Genomic DNA, 12,415 nt, shown 5'->3' on the forward strand with positions numbered 1-12,415 from the left:
CTACCAGTGAAATTGGGAGAGGTCTTTCTTGGTAGCCCTGCCTTCAGTGCAGTAGATATCCAACAATAAGGACATACTACCATTTCTGAAGTTAATCTGAATCATTGATTGGTGGTAACTGTCTTTCAGCCATACCATTACTATGTCCGAGGGTATCCATCCTTCCCTCTCATACAAAATATACAATATTCCTCATGGCTCTGAAACGTAGTACATAGTACATAGCCCATTATATATCTTGTATATCTCCTTGCCTTCATCAAGAAATCATTTTGAGAATTTCCATTGGTGAGCTAAGGAATCAAGACATTCCATAAAAAGACTGCAGTGGTCCGATCATCCTTTCAACTCCATCAAAGCAGCTTGAGTAGGAACAGTTCACAAACTTGGCTCTCAAGATCCCCTGCTAAAGGTTGGAAATAAATTATATTCTCAACAACAGGGATTGTTAAAAAAAGAAGAAAGAGGAGAGAGGAAGGAAGGAAGAAGGTACATCTCAGCTGCTGAGTCTTTACTGTCTCATCATAGAAAGCAGAGTCGTCCACAGAGTGTTTGTCATAGGAAGGTCTGGGCTGTGAGCGTGAGTGCCAGCATACTGATCACTGACAATACTGAGGTCTTTGAGGCCGCACCAATGGCCATGGGACCTGCAATGACATCAGACCAGTAAAATCCAACATGCCGTGTATAATTTGTAGATATTACACATTTTGTAAAAAAAAGAAAAAAAAGAAAGTTGTTTAATATACAAAGTACAATGAAAAACTGGACATAAAATCAGCAATAAACTAAACACATTTGAAAGCACATGACTCAAAATGACAGTCATGAGCAAAACTTATACTTGTACAATATTGTCTACCATAGTGTAACTGCTCAAAATTATCAGTAGGTGACACTGTTAGGCTGTTTTTCAGGCCTATCTGGACTTTTTAGACTTGAGTGGGAGCTATTAGTATAATACGAATTTCAATGCAGTCTAGTATGCTTTTTCTCTTGTTATTTTATAATCTTTGTCCTTGAAAATATCCTATAACGTGTTGGACTGTCCTACCTGCTATCCTGGGGATGGTGATTTGTCTGCTGCTGCTGCCCTCCCCTCCCTCACTGAATGGTTTGATCTGGATGACATAGTCCTCGTTGATGGGTAGAGACAGCTCCAGAGAGGTGGTGTTGGTCTCCACCACGCTGGGCCGACTATGTCTGTCCTGGGTGTACATCACCTGAGGGAGAGGTGACACATATGCGCACGTACACACACAGATACAGATACAGAGAAAGACACACACACACCCAACCATACCCATACACACACACACACCTAAGATAAATAGGGCCTTTTGTCCTAGACGGGTCATGTAGTGAGAAATTATAATTACAATAATAAAAAATAAAAAAAGGTATTCGTTTTTAAGAATCAGTCAGCTGTAATAAATCATCTGAGATACGCACTGAGTGGAGTGCACCGTGGGATCAATAGTTCTGAACAACTCACCATTGGTCAATAGCATAACCTCTTGAAATGCGTAAAGTGTAAACATGTTTTGATATGATACACAAGGTGAAATAGAGTATGTGTTTGTTCTCTTACTTTGTACCCTGTGACCTCTGATTCGTTCTCCAGTGCTCTGACCTGGTCCCACTTCAGGATGACCTTGGAGTTGGAGGTATTCCACATGATCTTCACTGGGGCCTGGCTGGGAGCTGGAGATCACCAAGCAGGACAAGCCCAAAACAATAACATATTGCATCCAGAGACATGCTAGCATGGTGAAGTTGTTTTGTCATTTCTTTTTTTATTAGCAGCATTTGGCAATTTGTATGTGTTTGTGTATGTGTGTGTGTGTGTGTGTGTGTGTGTGTGTGTGTGTGTGCGTGTGCGTGTGTGTGTGTGTGTGTGTGTGTGTGTGTGTGTGTCTGTGAGTGTAAGTAACTGTGTGTGTGAGGGAGCTAGAAACAGTGAGGGAGAGAAAGAGTGAGAGAGCTAACAAGCAAATGAGAAAGAAAGAAAGAGAAAAAGAAAGTGGACGGCTCCAAAAGTCTATGCAGGAGTGCTGTGATCTTACGCGGTTTCTTGGTGGTGACGTTGACCGTGGCACTCTGCGGTCCCACCCCAGCGCTGTTATAGGCTCTGAGGGAGATGTGGTAGGTGCTGCTGCCCTCCAGGTCTCTGATGACCACTAATGTCCTGTTGCCAACCGTCCGGATCACACTGGCAGTCTCCCTATCACCCCAGTAAGTTAGCTACAGTAGGATAGAGATACCATACATACAGAGAATTACAGTACAGTACAGATCAGGTGTTACAATATAGTATATGTGACAGCAGCTGGTGAAACAGGGAACAAGTCGCCAACCAATCAAAATGTTCCGACTTTTATTCAGAAAAATTTAAATAAATGTCAATGTTGTTGAAAATCAATGACACACTCGCTAGTCAAGCCAAAACATTGCAATGCAATGGATTTGGTGAGTAATCCCCATTACTCTACACTAACTAGGTAGTAGTGGGGATTACTCACCGAATCGATTGCATTGAAATATTTTGGCTTGACTAGCGAGTGTGTCATTGATTTTCAACAATGTTGAAATGTATTTACATTTACAGAATAAAAGTCTGAACAGTCCATCGGTTGCCCACTTGTTCCCGGTTTCACCAGCTGCTGTCACATATCTCATCATATCAGGGATAGGCAACCTTTTCAATTCAATTCAATTCAATTCAACTTTATTCGCCATGTGCACTAGGAACATGACTTGGTATTCTACCATGCTGAACAAGCTACAGTACATACAACATACAACAGCAAGACGACAATACAACAATACTCAAGACAAAAATACAGTACCAATATGAGTGAATATTATGAATAAATATACTGTACAACTAAGTGCAAGAACATGTAAAGTGCAAGGTGCAATGATCAGGAGTTATTGAGGCTTTGGGGAAGAAACTGTTCAAGTGGCGTGATGTTTTTGACCTGGTGGCCCTGTACCGCTGTCCAGAATGGAGTAATGCAAACAAGCTGTGAGCTGGATGTGAGGGGTCAGCCACAATCTTGCGTGCTCTCTTCAGTGATCTGGAGCTATGGAGGTCTGTGATGGGAGGCAGGGGGCAGCCGATGATCAGCTCAGCTGTCCGTACGACTCTTTGTAGCTTGGCCTTGGATCGGGCAGACGCAGAGTCGTACCAGACAGTGATGGAAGATGTTAGGATGCTCTCTATGACGGCCCTGTAGAACTGGACCAGGATATGACGACTGATGTGGAGTCTCTTCAGCTGACGGAGGAAGAACAAGCGCTGCTGGCCTTTTTTAACTAAATGGGTGATGTTATCCCATTTTAGTTTGTTGGAGATGGTAGTGCCCAGAAACTTTAATTCATCCATTATTGTGACAGGGGAGTTATTGACGACCCGTGGAGAGTGAGTTGGGGCCTTTTTCCGGAAGTCCATAATCACCTCCATGTTGTTGAGTTCCAGGTTATTGGCTGCAGACGAGGACACCAGGCGGCCGACCTCCCTCTGGTAGGCAGTCTCGTCATTATCGGTGATGAGGCCAACCATGGTGGTGTCATCTGCATATTTGATGGTCTTGACAGATGTGTCACCAGAGGTACAGTCGTTGGTGTACAGGGAGTAGAACAGGGGGGAGAGCACACAGCCCTGAGGAGCACCGGTGTTAACTGTGCAGGGCTGAGACAGGTGAGGGCCCATCCTGACATACTGCCTTCTGTTGGTGAGGAAGTCAGTAATCCACTGACAGATGAAAGGGTGGATATTCAGCTGGGCCAGTTTATTGTGGAGGAGGGCAGGAATGATGGTATTGAAGGCTGAACTATAATCCACAAACAGGACTCTGGCATAGGTATTTACATTTTTAGAGTGTCATTTTTAAATGTTCTTGTTAATCAGTGTGCAAACCACAATATCAACATTAATTATGACTCGACATCAAGCCAAGTCAGTGCAATGTTCCTGAGACAGCTGAACTACTCGGGTAAAGGCGTCCACTGTACCCCCTCCGCAACTTACGCACGTTACGTCTAAACACACACGCTATTCTCTTAAGCCGGGTACACACATAAAGATAATCGGGCTGAACAAACGCCCGATTATCGGATGGCTCTAAAGATTATCCTACAAGATTATCCTGTGGTGTGAGGTGTGTTATTTGCCCTGTCGCACATGGCTGCCTCGTACAGGTCAGTCAGAGTACTACGTTAGATCACGTTTGATCAGGTTTCTGGCTTGGGGAACGAGACTCTAGACCAGACCTGGGCATTGTACGGCTTGTATGGCTGTCCCTGGCCGTGTGAGGTCAATAAAAACAAAAAAGTGTTTTCATAATAATAGAAATAACATGTAAATAAGTGTAGGCAATGCGTCCAGTACAATTGCATTGCTTTTATTCTGAAGGCGACAATTTTATTTTCAATTTACATACAGTATGTGCGTGCGTGACTATGTTATGGCGCTTTTCCACTACCGTGCCGACCCGTGCCGTATCGCGTGAGCCCGGTTTGTTTTGCTTTCTCCACTGCAAACCGAGCCGGGCCGAGCCGTTTTAGTTCTCGTTTCAGAGGGGTAGCGAGAGATAGGGCCTACTTTTTGCCAGGCTGTGTGTGACGTGTGACGCTGCAGACCGTTGACTGGTCAATGGAAATCGTCACAACATCATCACTTAAAACTTTTAAAACGTTTCTGAATAAAAGTCTGAAAAAAAAGTTTATGAATAAAAGTCAGAAAAAATAAGTTTCTGAATAAAAGTCTGAAAAAATACGTTTCTGAATAAAAGTCAGAAAAAACAAGTTTCTGAATAAAAGTCCGAAAAAATTAGTTTCTGAATAAAAGTCAGAAAAAATAAGTTTCTGAATAAAAGTCAGAAAAAATAAGTTTCTGAATAAAAGTCAGAAAAAATAAGTTTTTTTTTTGCTGAATAAAACTCAGAAAGACACATTTCAGAATAATTTCAGAATAATTTTCATGACTAAAAGTCAGATATAAATTCTGAATAAAAGTGGAAAAAAAACGAGGAAATCGCGGGAAATCTGGAACTTCAGTTGCAAAACAAAGCGGACAATTTTGACTTTTTCTCATTGGCTTTGGATGAGAGCTGCGATGTCCACGACACAGCCCAGTTACTTGTCTTTGTACGTGGGATAACGAAGGACTTTAAGATTACGGAGGAGCTGGCAGCAATGCGGTCAATGAAAGGGACGACAACAGGGAGTGATTTGTTCACGGAGGTAAATGAATGCTTGGACAAGCTGGGACTGAAATGGGACAAACTGGCAGGTGTTACAACAGACGGGTGTCCAAATCTTAAAATTAAAATTAATTATAAATTAAATCTGACAGGGAAAAATGTTGGAATTATGACTGCACTAATGAATGAACTAAATACCAAACTTCAATGCAAGGGCCTTTTTGTTTCACCAGCTTGGTGAAGGATTTCATGAGAAAGTAGCAGTTTCTCTCCAGCCAAATTGCGAACAACATTCTCACCCACTTGCCAACACTAAAGCAAGTCACACCCTCAGCTGATCACCTCTGCAGGTACTCATCCATTTTAGGAGCTCTGCATGGTGAGTTTTTAAGGCGTTTTCAAGACTTCAAAACAGTTGAGAATGAAATGAACATGATTTGTTCTCCCTTAACCGGCAGTGTGGATAATACACCCAGCGACATTCAGAACTCATTGACCTGCAGTCTGATACACTACTGGCAGAGCACTTTCAGTCAGTATCACTGCTGGACTTTTCTCTCAAAGAGGAGAACTTTCCACACATGAGGAGGCATGCTCAGAGGATGCTAGTTCTCTTTGGATCTACCTATACATGTGAACAAACATTCTCAGTGATGAAGTTAAACAAATCCAGATACAGATCCTCTCTCACTGATGATCACCTGTCAGCTGTCCTTCGCATCTCCACCTCAGACATTCAACCAGACTTCAGTGCACTTGTTCAAGCCCAAGGCACTGAACACAAAAAATAACTGAAAAATATCAATGTTGCTTTTCCTACTCAGATAATTAGCTCTGTGTGTTGTAACTTTATAGTTAGTTAGACAGTTAAAATAGATTGATTAATATGTTACATGATTGATTCACAGTTAAAATAGATTGATTAATGTGTTACATGATTGATTCACAGTTAAAATAGATTGATTAATGTGTTACATGATTGATTCACAGTTAACATAGATTGATTAATCTGTTACATGATTGATTCACAGTTAAAATAGATTGATTAATATGTTACATGATTGATTCACAGTTAAAAGAGATTGATTAATATGTTACATGATTGATTCACAGAAGTACATTTCTGTTGTATTAGCTAAGAAGAAGAACTGCAGGTTCCAGAATGTCTTGTAGATAGACGTCAGTTGACAGTTTGTTGTTTTTGAGAAATGTGAATTGTACATTGAATTGAAAGTGAATATCTAATAGCTTGTTTTATTGAAAAAGAAAGTGATCACAAGTGTGATTTGTATATAAATAACCTTTCACTTGATATCACCAGTCCTAGCCATCATTTCAGAAGGTAGAAATACTACACTGTGACTCGTAATGTTGTATGTATGTAATGTTAATAAATAATAGGCACAAACTGATGTTGCAAAAGGTCAAAACTATAGCTGCATTTACTTCCCTGTGTTTAAATGAGTCCTCTTGCTCTTCTATATTTGACCTACTCCACATTTTCAAAGCCTTATCGTAACATGTATTCTTACCAGTAGCAGCTAGTCAAAACCATATCATTTACTGCTTTATACAGCGATAAAAGTAATATTGAGCAGAATTAAGTTCTGCCTACTGGTCCGGCCCTCCACAATAGTCCCGGTTTCTCATGTGGCCCATTGTGAAAATTAATTGCCCACCCCTGCTCTAGACTGTCGTAACGATAATCTTTATGTATGTGGGGTGCTGAAATGGGAATATCGGCGCACACCACACACAATACGATCAAGGCACAATACGATCAATTTTGAAAATCCTTATGTGGGCTTTAGTAATTTTTCAGTTTTTTACATATTCTGAAACTACAGATTGTAAGCTTTCAAATAATTTTTCTAATAATGTGTCATACATTGATATCGGAAAAACATGTGTATTTGAATGTTGGTACACCTCAAACACAGAATGGGACAAAAGTGACTAATGAAACCGCAGCAACAAATGCTGCTAACAGCTAGTGGCTAACAATGGCACATCGCTACGAACGTCTAACTGCATTTGTATGACATCCTGATAGAACATCGACATGCTAAAAACACATAACTACAAATAATTAGATGATCACACAGCCCTTTCTTTTGAACACATCCCAAAACGAAAGTATGTAAGTAAAGTCTCCCTTACTTACCAGTAGCCTATGGCAAACGATAATAGTAAATCCAATCCACAAATTATAAGTATTTAGTGATCGTTAAACTGTTGTTTATTACTTTAAAACTTCAAGTTGCGTGTTATGATTTTTTTTTTTAAACTGATTAACTGTTTAATAACTTTAAGTTACATTTTTGAGCTTTTCGAGTCTGCGAGTGATTTAGCCCTAGACTGGCTTGCGTCATCCCTTTAACGGGTACGCTGCTGCTACGCTGCTTCTATAACATCAGGATCAGACGCAGGGTGAGACTTTCAAAATAAACCTTTTTAATGGATTCTGTGTCGTTCTGTGTGCTTCAGACTTGCATAGATTTTAAATTCATTTTTCAGACCGGAAAATGTATTATTGTCGCTAGACCCACAGCATATGAATACGATGCTTGCGTACCAGAGACAACAGAATATTTTTTTTAAAACCACTCTTGCACACTTATTGCTCACGTGCCTTAAGCTGCCGCGCGCCACTGCTGGCACTCGGCCTTGGGTTGCTGACCCCTGCATCATATGTCTAAATACAAAATAATTTCTAATTCTAGTTTTTAATGATATTATTAGTCATGCTATGACTAGGATTGGCCTGCTCTGACGTCACCTCATAGCCCAGGATGCGTCTCCTGTTGTTGCTCCAGGGCAGGGCTTTCCAGGTGGCCTCCACCTCAGACGCTGACAGACTCTTGGCCCTCACCTTCCCTGGGGCTCTGCTGGGCTCTGAGGGAGACACACGCACGCACGCATGCACGCACGCACGCACACACTTCACTGTTATGTTCATGTTAGTCCAGAAACCAAGTTGTTGAACTAAGGTATGTGACAGTATCTTACCTTCCTCTGCAGAGTACATGGTGGCCACTGGGCCGAAGGGACCTTCTCCCTTGTTGTTGTACACCCCCACTTTGACGTGGTAGGGAGAGAAGGGAGGGATGCTCTCGTTCTTGAAGACGTATCTGGAGGCTTCGGGGGAGGTGACTGCAGCCTGCATCCAGCCCTGGGCCCCATGAGGGCGGAAGGCAACAACATAGCCAAACCCTGGACCACTTTGGAGCTCCTCAGGTACAGGCTGCCCAGAGGGGAGAGGAGGGAGAGAGAGAGAGAAATATGAGTAGAAATTAATGAAAGGAACAAAGTATTTTTCCAGACCATGTACTTGTTTGACTTTGGTATTGTAAAGTGTTTACGGTGTTTGCTCACCTCCCATGTAATCACTAGCTCAGAACGACCGCCACCACCTCCACTCACTCTGGCTGGGGTTACCTTGGGAGCTGCAAAATCAAGGTTGCTTACACCTAATTTTGTTCAACTTCTAGCTGACTCAATAACAACATTGTATCTGTCAGAGCGGTCTATATGCACACAATCTATACCCTGATCATCATCATCATCATCATCATCATCATCATCACCCCAGCAGACATATTTTCACCTCTCTAACATTGAACGAGTGGAAACAAAAACATTTTGATACTAAAAGCCATAAAAGATGCATTGAGGGTGTTCTGAGATGTATAGTATATTGTATGAAGCAGATACATACGCATGTCTTTGGTCCGGGCTTTTTTGGAGGGCTTGCTGGGCTCTCCTGTTCCTATGACATTGGTTGCCAATACTCTGAACTCATACTCCACCCATGGACTCAGGTCAATGACGGTGGCTGAGAGAAGTCTGCCTTCAAGAAGCTCAGGAACTGACATAGTTAAACAGTTAATACAACATGAGGATGCATCTTGTACACACACACCCACACTCCCACACACACACACACCCACACCCACACCCACACACCCACACCCACACCCACACCCACACCCACACCCACACACACCCACACCCACACCCACACACACACACCCACACCCACACACCCACACCCACACCCACACCCACACACACACACACACACACACACACACACACACACACACACACACACACACACACACACACATGTATCATACAACATACTACAGCACTATTGCCTTTTTCATGTTATTCCAGAAATCGAGGAGTGTTGATCTGAAGTATATTCCAATATTACACACACACACATGCATGGACGCACACATACGCCCCTACCAGTGGTGACGCCCTGCCAGCCAAGGGAGAAGGGTGTGCGGGCCTGGATGATGTAGGTCAGGACAGGGCTGTGGTTGTCAGGACCAGGTCCCCAGGATAAAGAGGCTGTGCTCTCTGTCATCTCTGTCACCAGGAAATCTACAGGTGGGCCCGGAGGACCTGAGGGGACCAAAGCACATATTTATTATACAGCACTATACTATACTATTCTATACTGGATAGTCTAATTATACAGTAGAATAATGATAATTATTTCATGCATGTACAATATGCTTTGTAACCAGGGCACCATTGAAAATTAGACTTTGGTCTCAATGGGTAACCCCACTGGTTACATTTGAAAAAACATACTTGAATGAAAAAAAGCTAGCATAATGGTACTGTGTAGTGTTGTGTTGGGGGACACAAGGTTGCCAGCTTATTTCTACTCCATGTTTGCTACAATTGTGGCAACATGTAAATGACAACACCTCTTTTATGAGATGCATTAAGCTATGGTTTCTCTTATTTTATCTATGCAATTATTTTAGTTAATGGACAGAGATGATAAAGCATCACTATATAACTAGGGAGCCAGCTTAATAGGTGTGATTTAGGTGGGGGCTGAAAGAAGCACAGTATCGCTGACCTGGTGCTAAAACATAGCTATACAATACCACACCTTTGACTACAACATCCGTGGCGATGGAGACACTGTCCACCTTGGTCTGAACAGCACAAGTGTACTTCCCAGCATGTCTCAGCTGAATGTTACGGATCATGATGTCACCAGCTGAGCGCTGTCAATAAAGTAGGCAAAAGCAATCAAACAAACCAGTGAGGATAACATTTTTGAATTGTAGAGTAATGAAATCCAATAAAAAAGCACTTCCTATGAATGAATGAATGAATGAATGAATGGTCTTTATTGTCATTGCTACAGTACAGGTACCAAACAACGAAATTTAGGAGGGGTGGCTCCCCTGGTGTTAGGAAAAATAAATAAAAATAAAAAATAAATAAAAAAAGACTGAGTACTCAATACGTTATATGTTCAATAAAGGAGGTCAAAGTCACAATGAAGGTCTCAAGTCCGGTTCAAACACCTTTTTGTTATCAAAGTTTCTTCTAGAATTTATCAGCCCTCAGTCCTACTCCTTTTAGTCCTATACAAATTGTATAATTGTCTCTTCCATTATGTTTTGACCTTTAAAGATACGTTTTTGTCTTATCAGAGCCAAGTTAAGATGACCAACACTCTGAGGAGGCTCAGCAAAGGTTTTGCCATTTGTCAGAATTACAATCCAGTTGATGATTTTTGGTTGCTGGAACAAAATGTCTTCTTCTGAAAAGAGTCCAAACAGAGATCATTTATGAGACCTTGTGGGATGTTTCTTGAACATGACACCATAACATCCAAAACATTCTTTATACAGTGTGTCTGGAGCTTCAGGCTTGATTAAGAATGCTCTAGTAATGTTCAGGAAACACACTTCCACTATGGAAATGTTTATTGTTATCAGGGAACTTTGTTATATGACCCAGGTCAAAGGCGAGTGACTCACAACTGTGGTATGTCACAATTAAGACTGCACATTCTTTCTCAGAGTGACTTCTGTATTGTGATTCTTTATTGTTTTGCAAAATGTTAGCTTTTTGTAAATTAGGTGGTATGGGAAGTCAGGTGCTTACATGAACTGCGGAGGCAAAACCAATTATAAAGCTACCGGCATTGCCGATGATGTCAGTTAATACAGAATAAAGTGGAGGTGATTAAGAGGCCAAGACCTGATAATTGCTTTTCTAATTAATAAAGAAATATATTCTGTGCTAGACTATCAAATGTAACACTTGAGTTAACATTGAGGCATACATTCCTTAGGCACCCCTTTTGTGAATGAGAAGGTGTTATTAACAAGCGGAACAGGCAAACATAGAGCCCTTTTGTCAATCGTAAACTCTATTTTGATATGATTCATAATCAGCAACCATTTAATACACTGCCTCCCATACAATCAATATGAATTGGCAGTGTAATTAATGTAAGTGTTAACTATCATTAATATATCATCTCTCTAACCTATAACTTAATGCTAAGAAAGTTTCCCTAACCCACCCTAACCCTTAATCGTTATAGAGCCTATTTGAATGTATAACATTTTTAACATGTATTTGAACATACACAGTAAATATATAACATGAAATAATGTGTTTGTTTCACAAAACACCCTCTTGACAACCAAAGAAAATTTGTTAACTAGCTATAGTCTATAACTATCATAGTTGCAAACTTAAAAACGTACACACAGCCTTAAGTCAGAAGCACTTACTCCTCCGACTTTCTCAAAGTAGCCCCCATGGCTCCCAAAGTGGATGAGCTGCTCATTGAAGAACCAGGTGAACTTGAGGTCGAGTGTCGGGTCATGGGAGACCTGGCAGGGGAGGACAATGCTCTCGCCCACTGTCACGTCCAGGTGCCCTGCTGGGCTGGTGATAATGGTGGCCTCTGGAACAACAGAACAACAGACTAGTTAGGAGTTTTGTAGTAGTTTTGGATTTGATTTATTATTTTTAAAATATGCAAATAAATTAAGTGCATCAATACCATTTTCGAGAATGATACAAAGTGACAGAGTATATATTCATCAGTAACTACCTATGCACATTATACATTGATTAGTAGCTGTAATCAATCAGATCTACATGTTAGGAAGTGTAACTTTACATGATATATCAGTATTTGGCGTTTTTGTTTTGGTGTATTAGTTCTTTTAACTAAATGATATGATTGCCAGTTGTTCAGACACACACAGCTCAGTAAAGCATCTCTAAAGAAAAAACAAAAAAACAAAAACCTCCCTCGGTACACAACCATTTCCACACGTCAGTTCAGATTCTATAATTTGGTTCTATTTGTGCCCAGACAAAAAGCCTCGCAGCATGGGGTGTGTTGCATATCAGCATAATCTTTG

The 12,415-nt window shown here is 41.2% G+C and overlaps 1 protein-coding gene across 1 annotated transcript in view; it reads right to left on the reverse strand.

Moving 5' to 3' along the window:
- Positions 1 to 555: 555 nt before the first annotated feature.
- Positions 556 to 12,415, reverse strand: part of cntn3a.1 (contactin 3a, tandem duplicate 1) — a gene marked incomplete at both ends in the record, with an annotated part of 75,637 nt that continues 63,777 nt past the window's right edge. The window contains 11 exons of the mRNA XM_080534539.1: positions 556 to 647; positions 1,055 to 1,223; positions 1,592 to 1,704; positions 2,067 to 2,244; positions 7,987 to 8,102; positions 8,217 to 8,451; positions 8,583 to 8,653; positions 8,926 to 9,075; positions 9,465 to 9,623; positions 10,126 to 10,243; positions 11,774 to 11,949. Coding sequence (XP_080390665.1) covers positions 556 to 647; positions 1,055 to 1,223; positions 1,592 to 1,704; positions 2,067 to 2,244; positions 7,987 to 8,102; positions 8,217 to 8,451; positions 8,583 to 8,653; positions 8,926 to 9,075; positions 9,465 to 9,623; positions 10,126 to 10,243; positions 11,774 to 11,949 — 1,577 coding nt within the window. The remainder of the gene's footprint in view (positions 648 to 1,054; positions 1,224 to 1,591; positions 1,705 to 2,066; positions 2,245 to 7,986; positions 8,103 to 8,216; positions 8,452 to 8,582; positions 8,654 to 8,925; positions 9,076 to 9,464; positions 9,624 to 10,125; positions 10,244 to 11,773; positions 11,950 to 12,415) is intronic.

Source organism: Nansenia antarctica (genome assembly GCF_963989245.1).
Source record: "Nansenia antarctica genome assembly, chromosome: 6".
NCBI classification, from domain to species: domain Eukaryota; kingdom Metazoa; phylum Chordata; class Actinopteri; order Argentiniformes; family Microstomatidae; genus Nansenia; species Nansenia antarctica.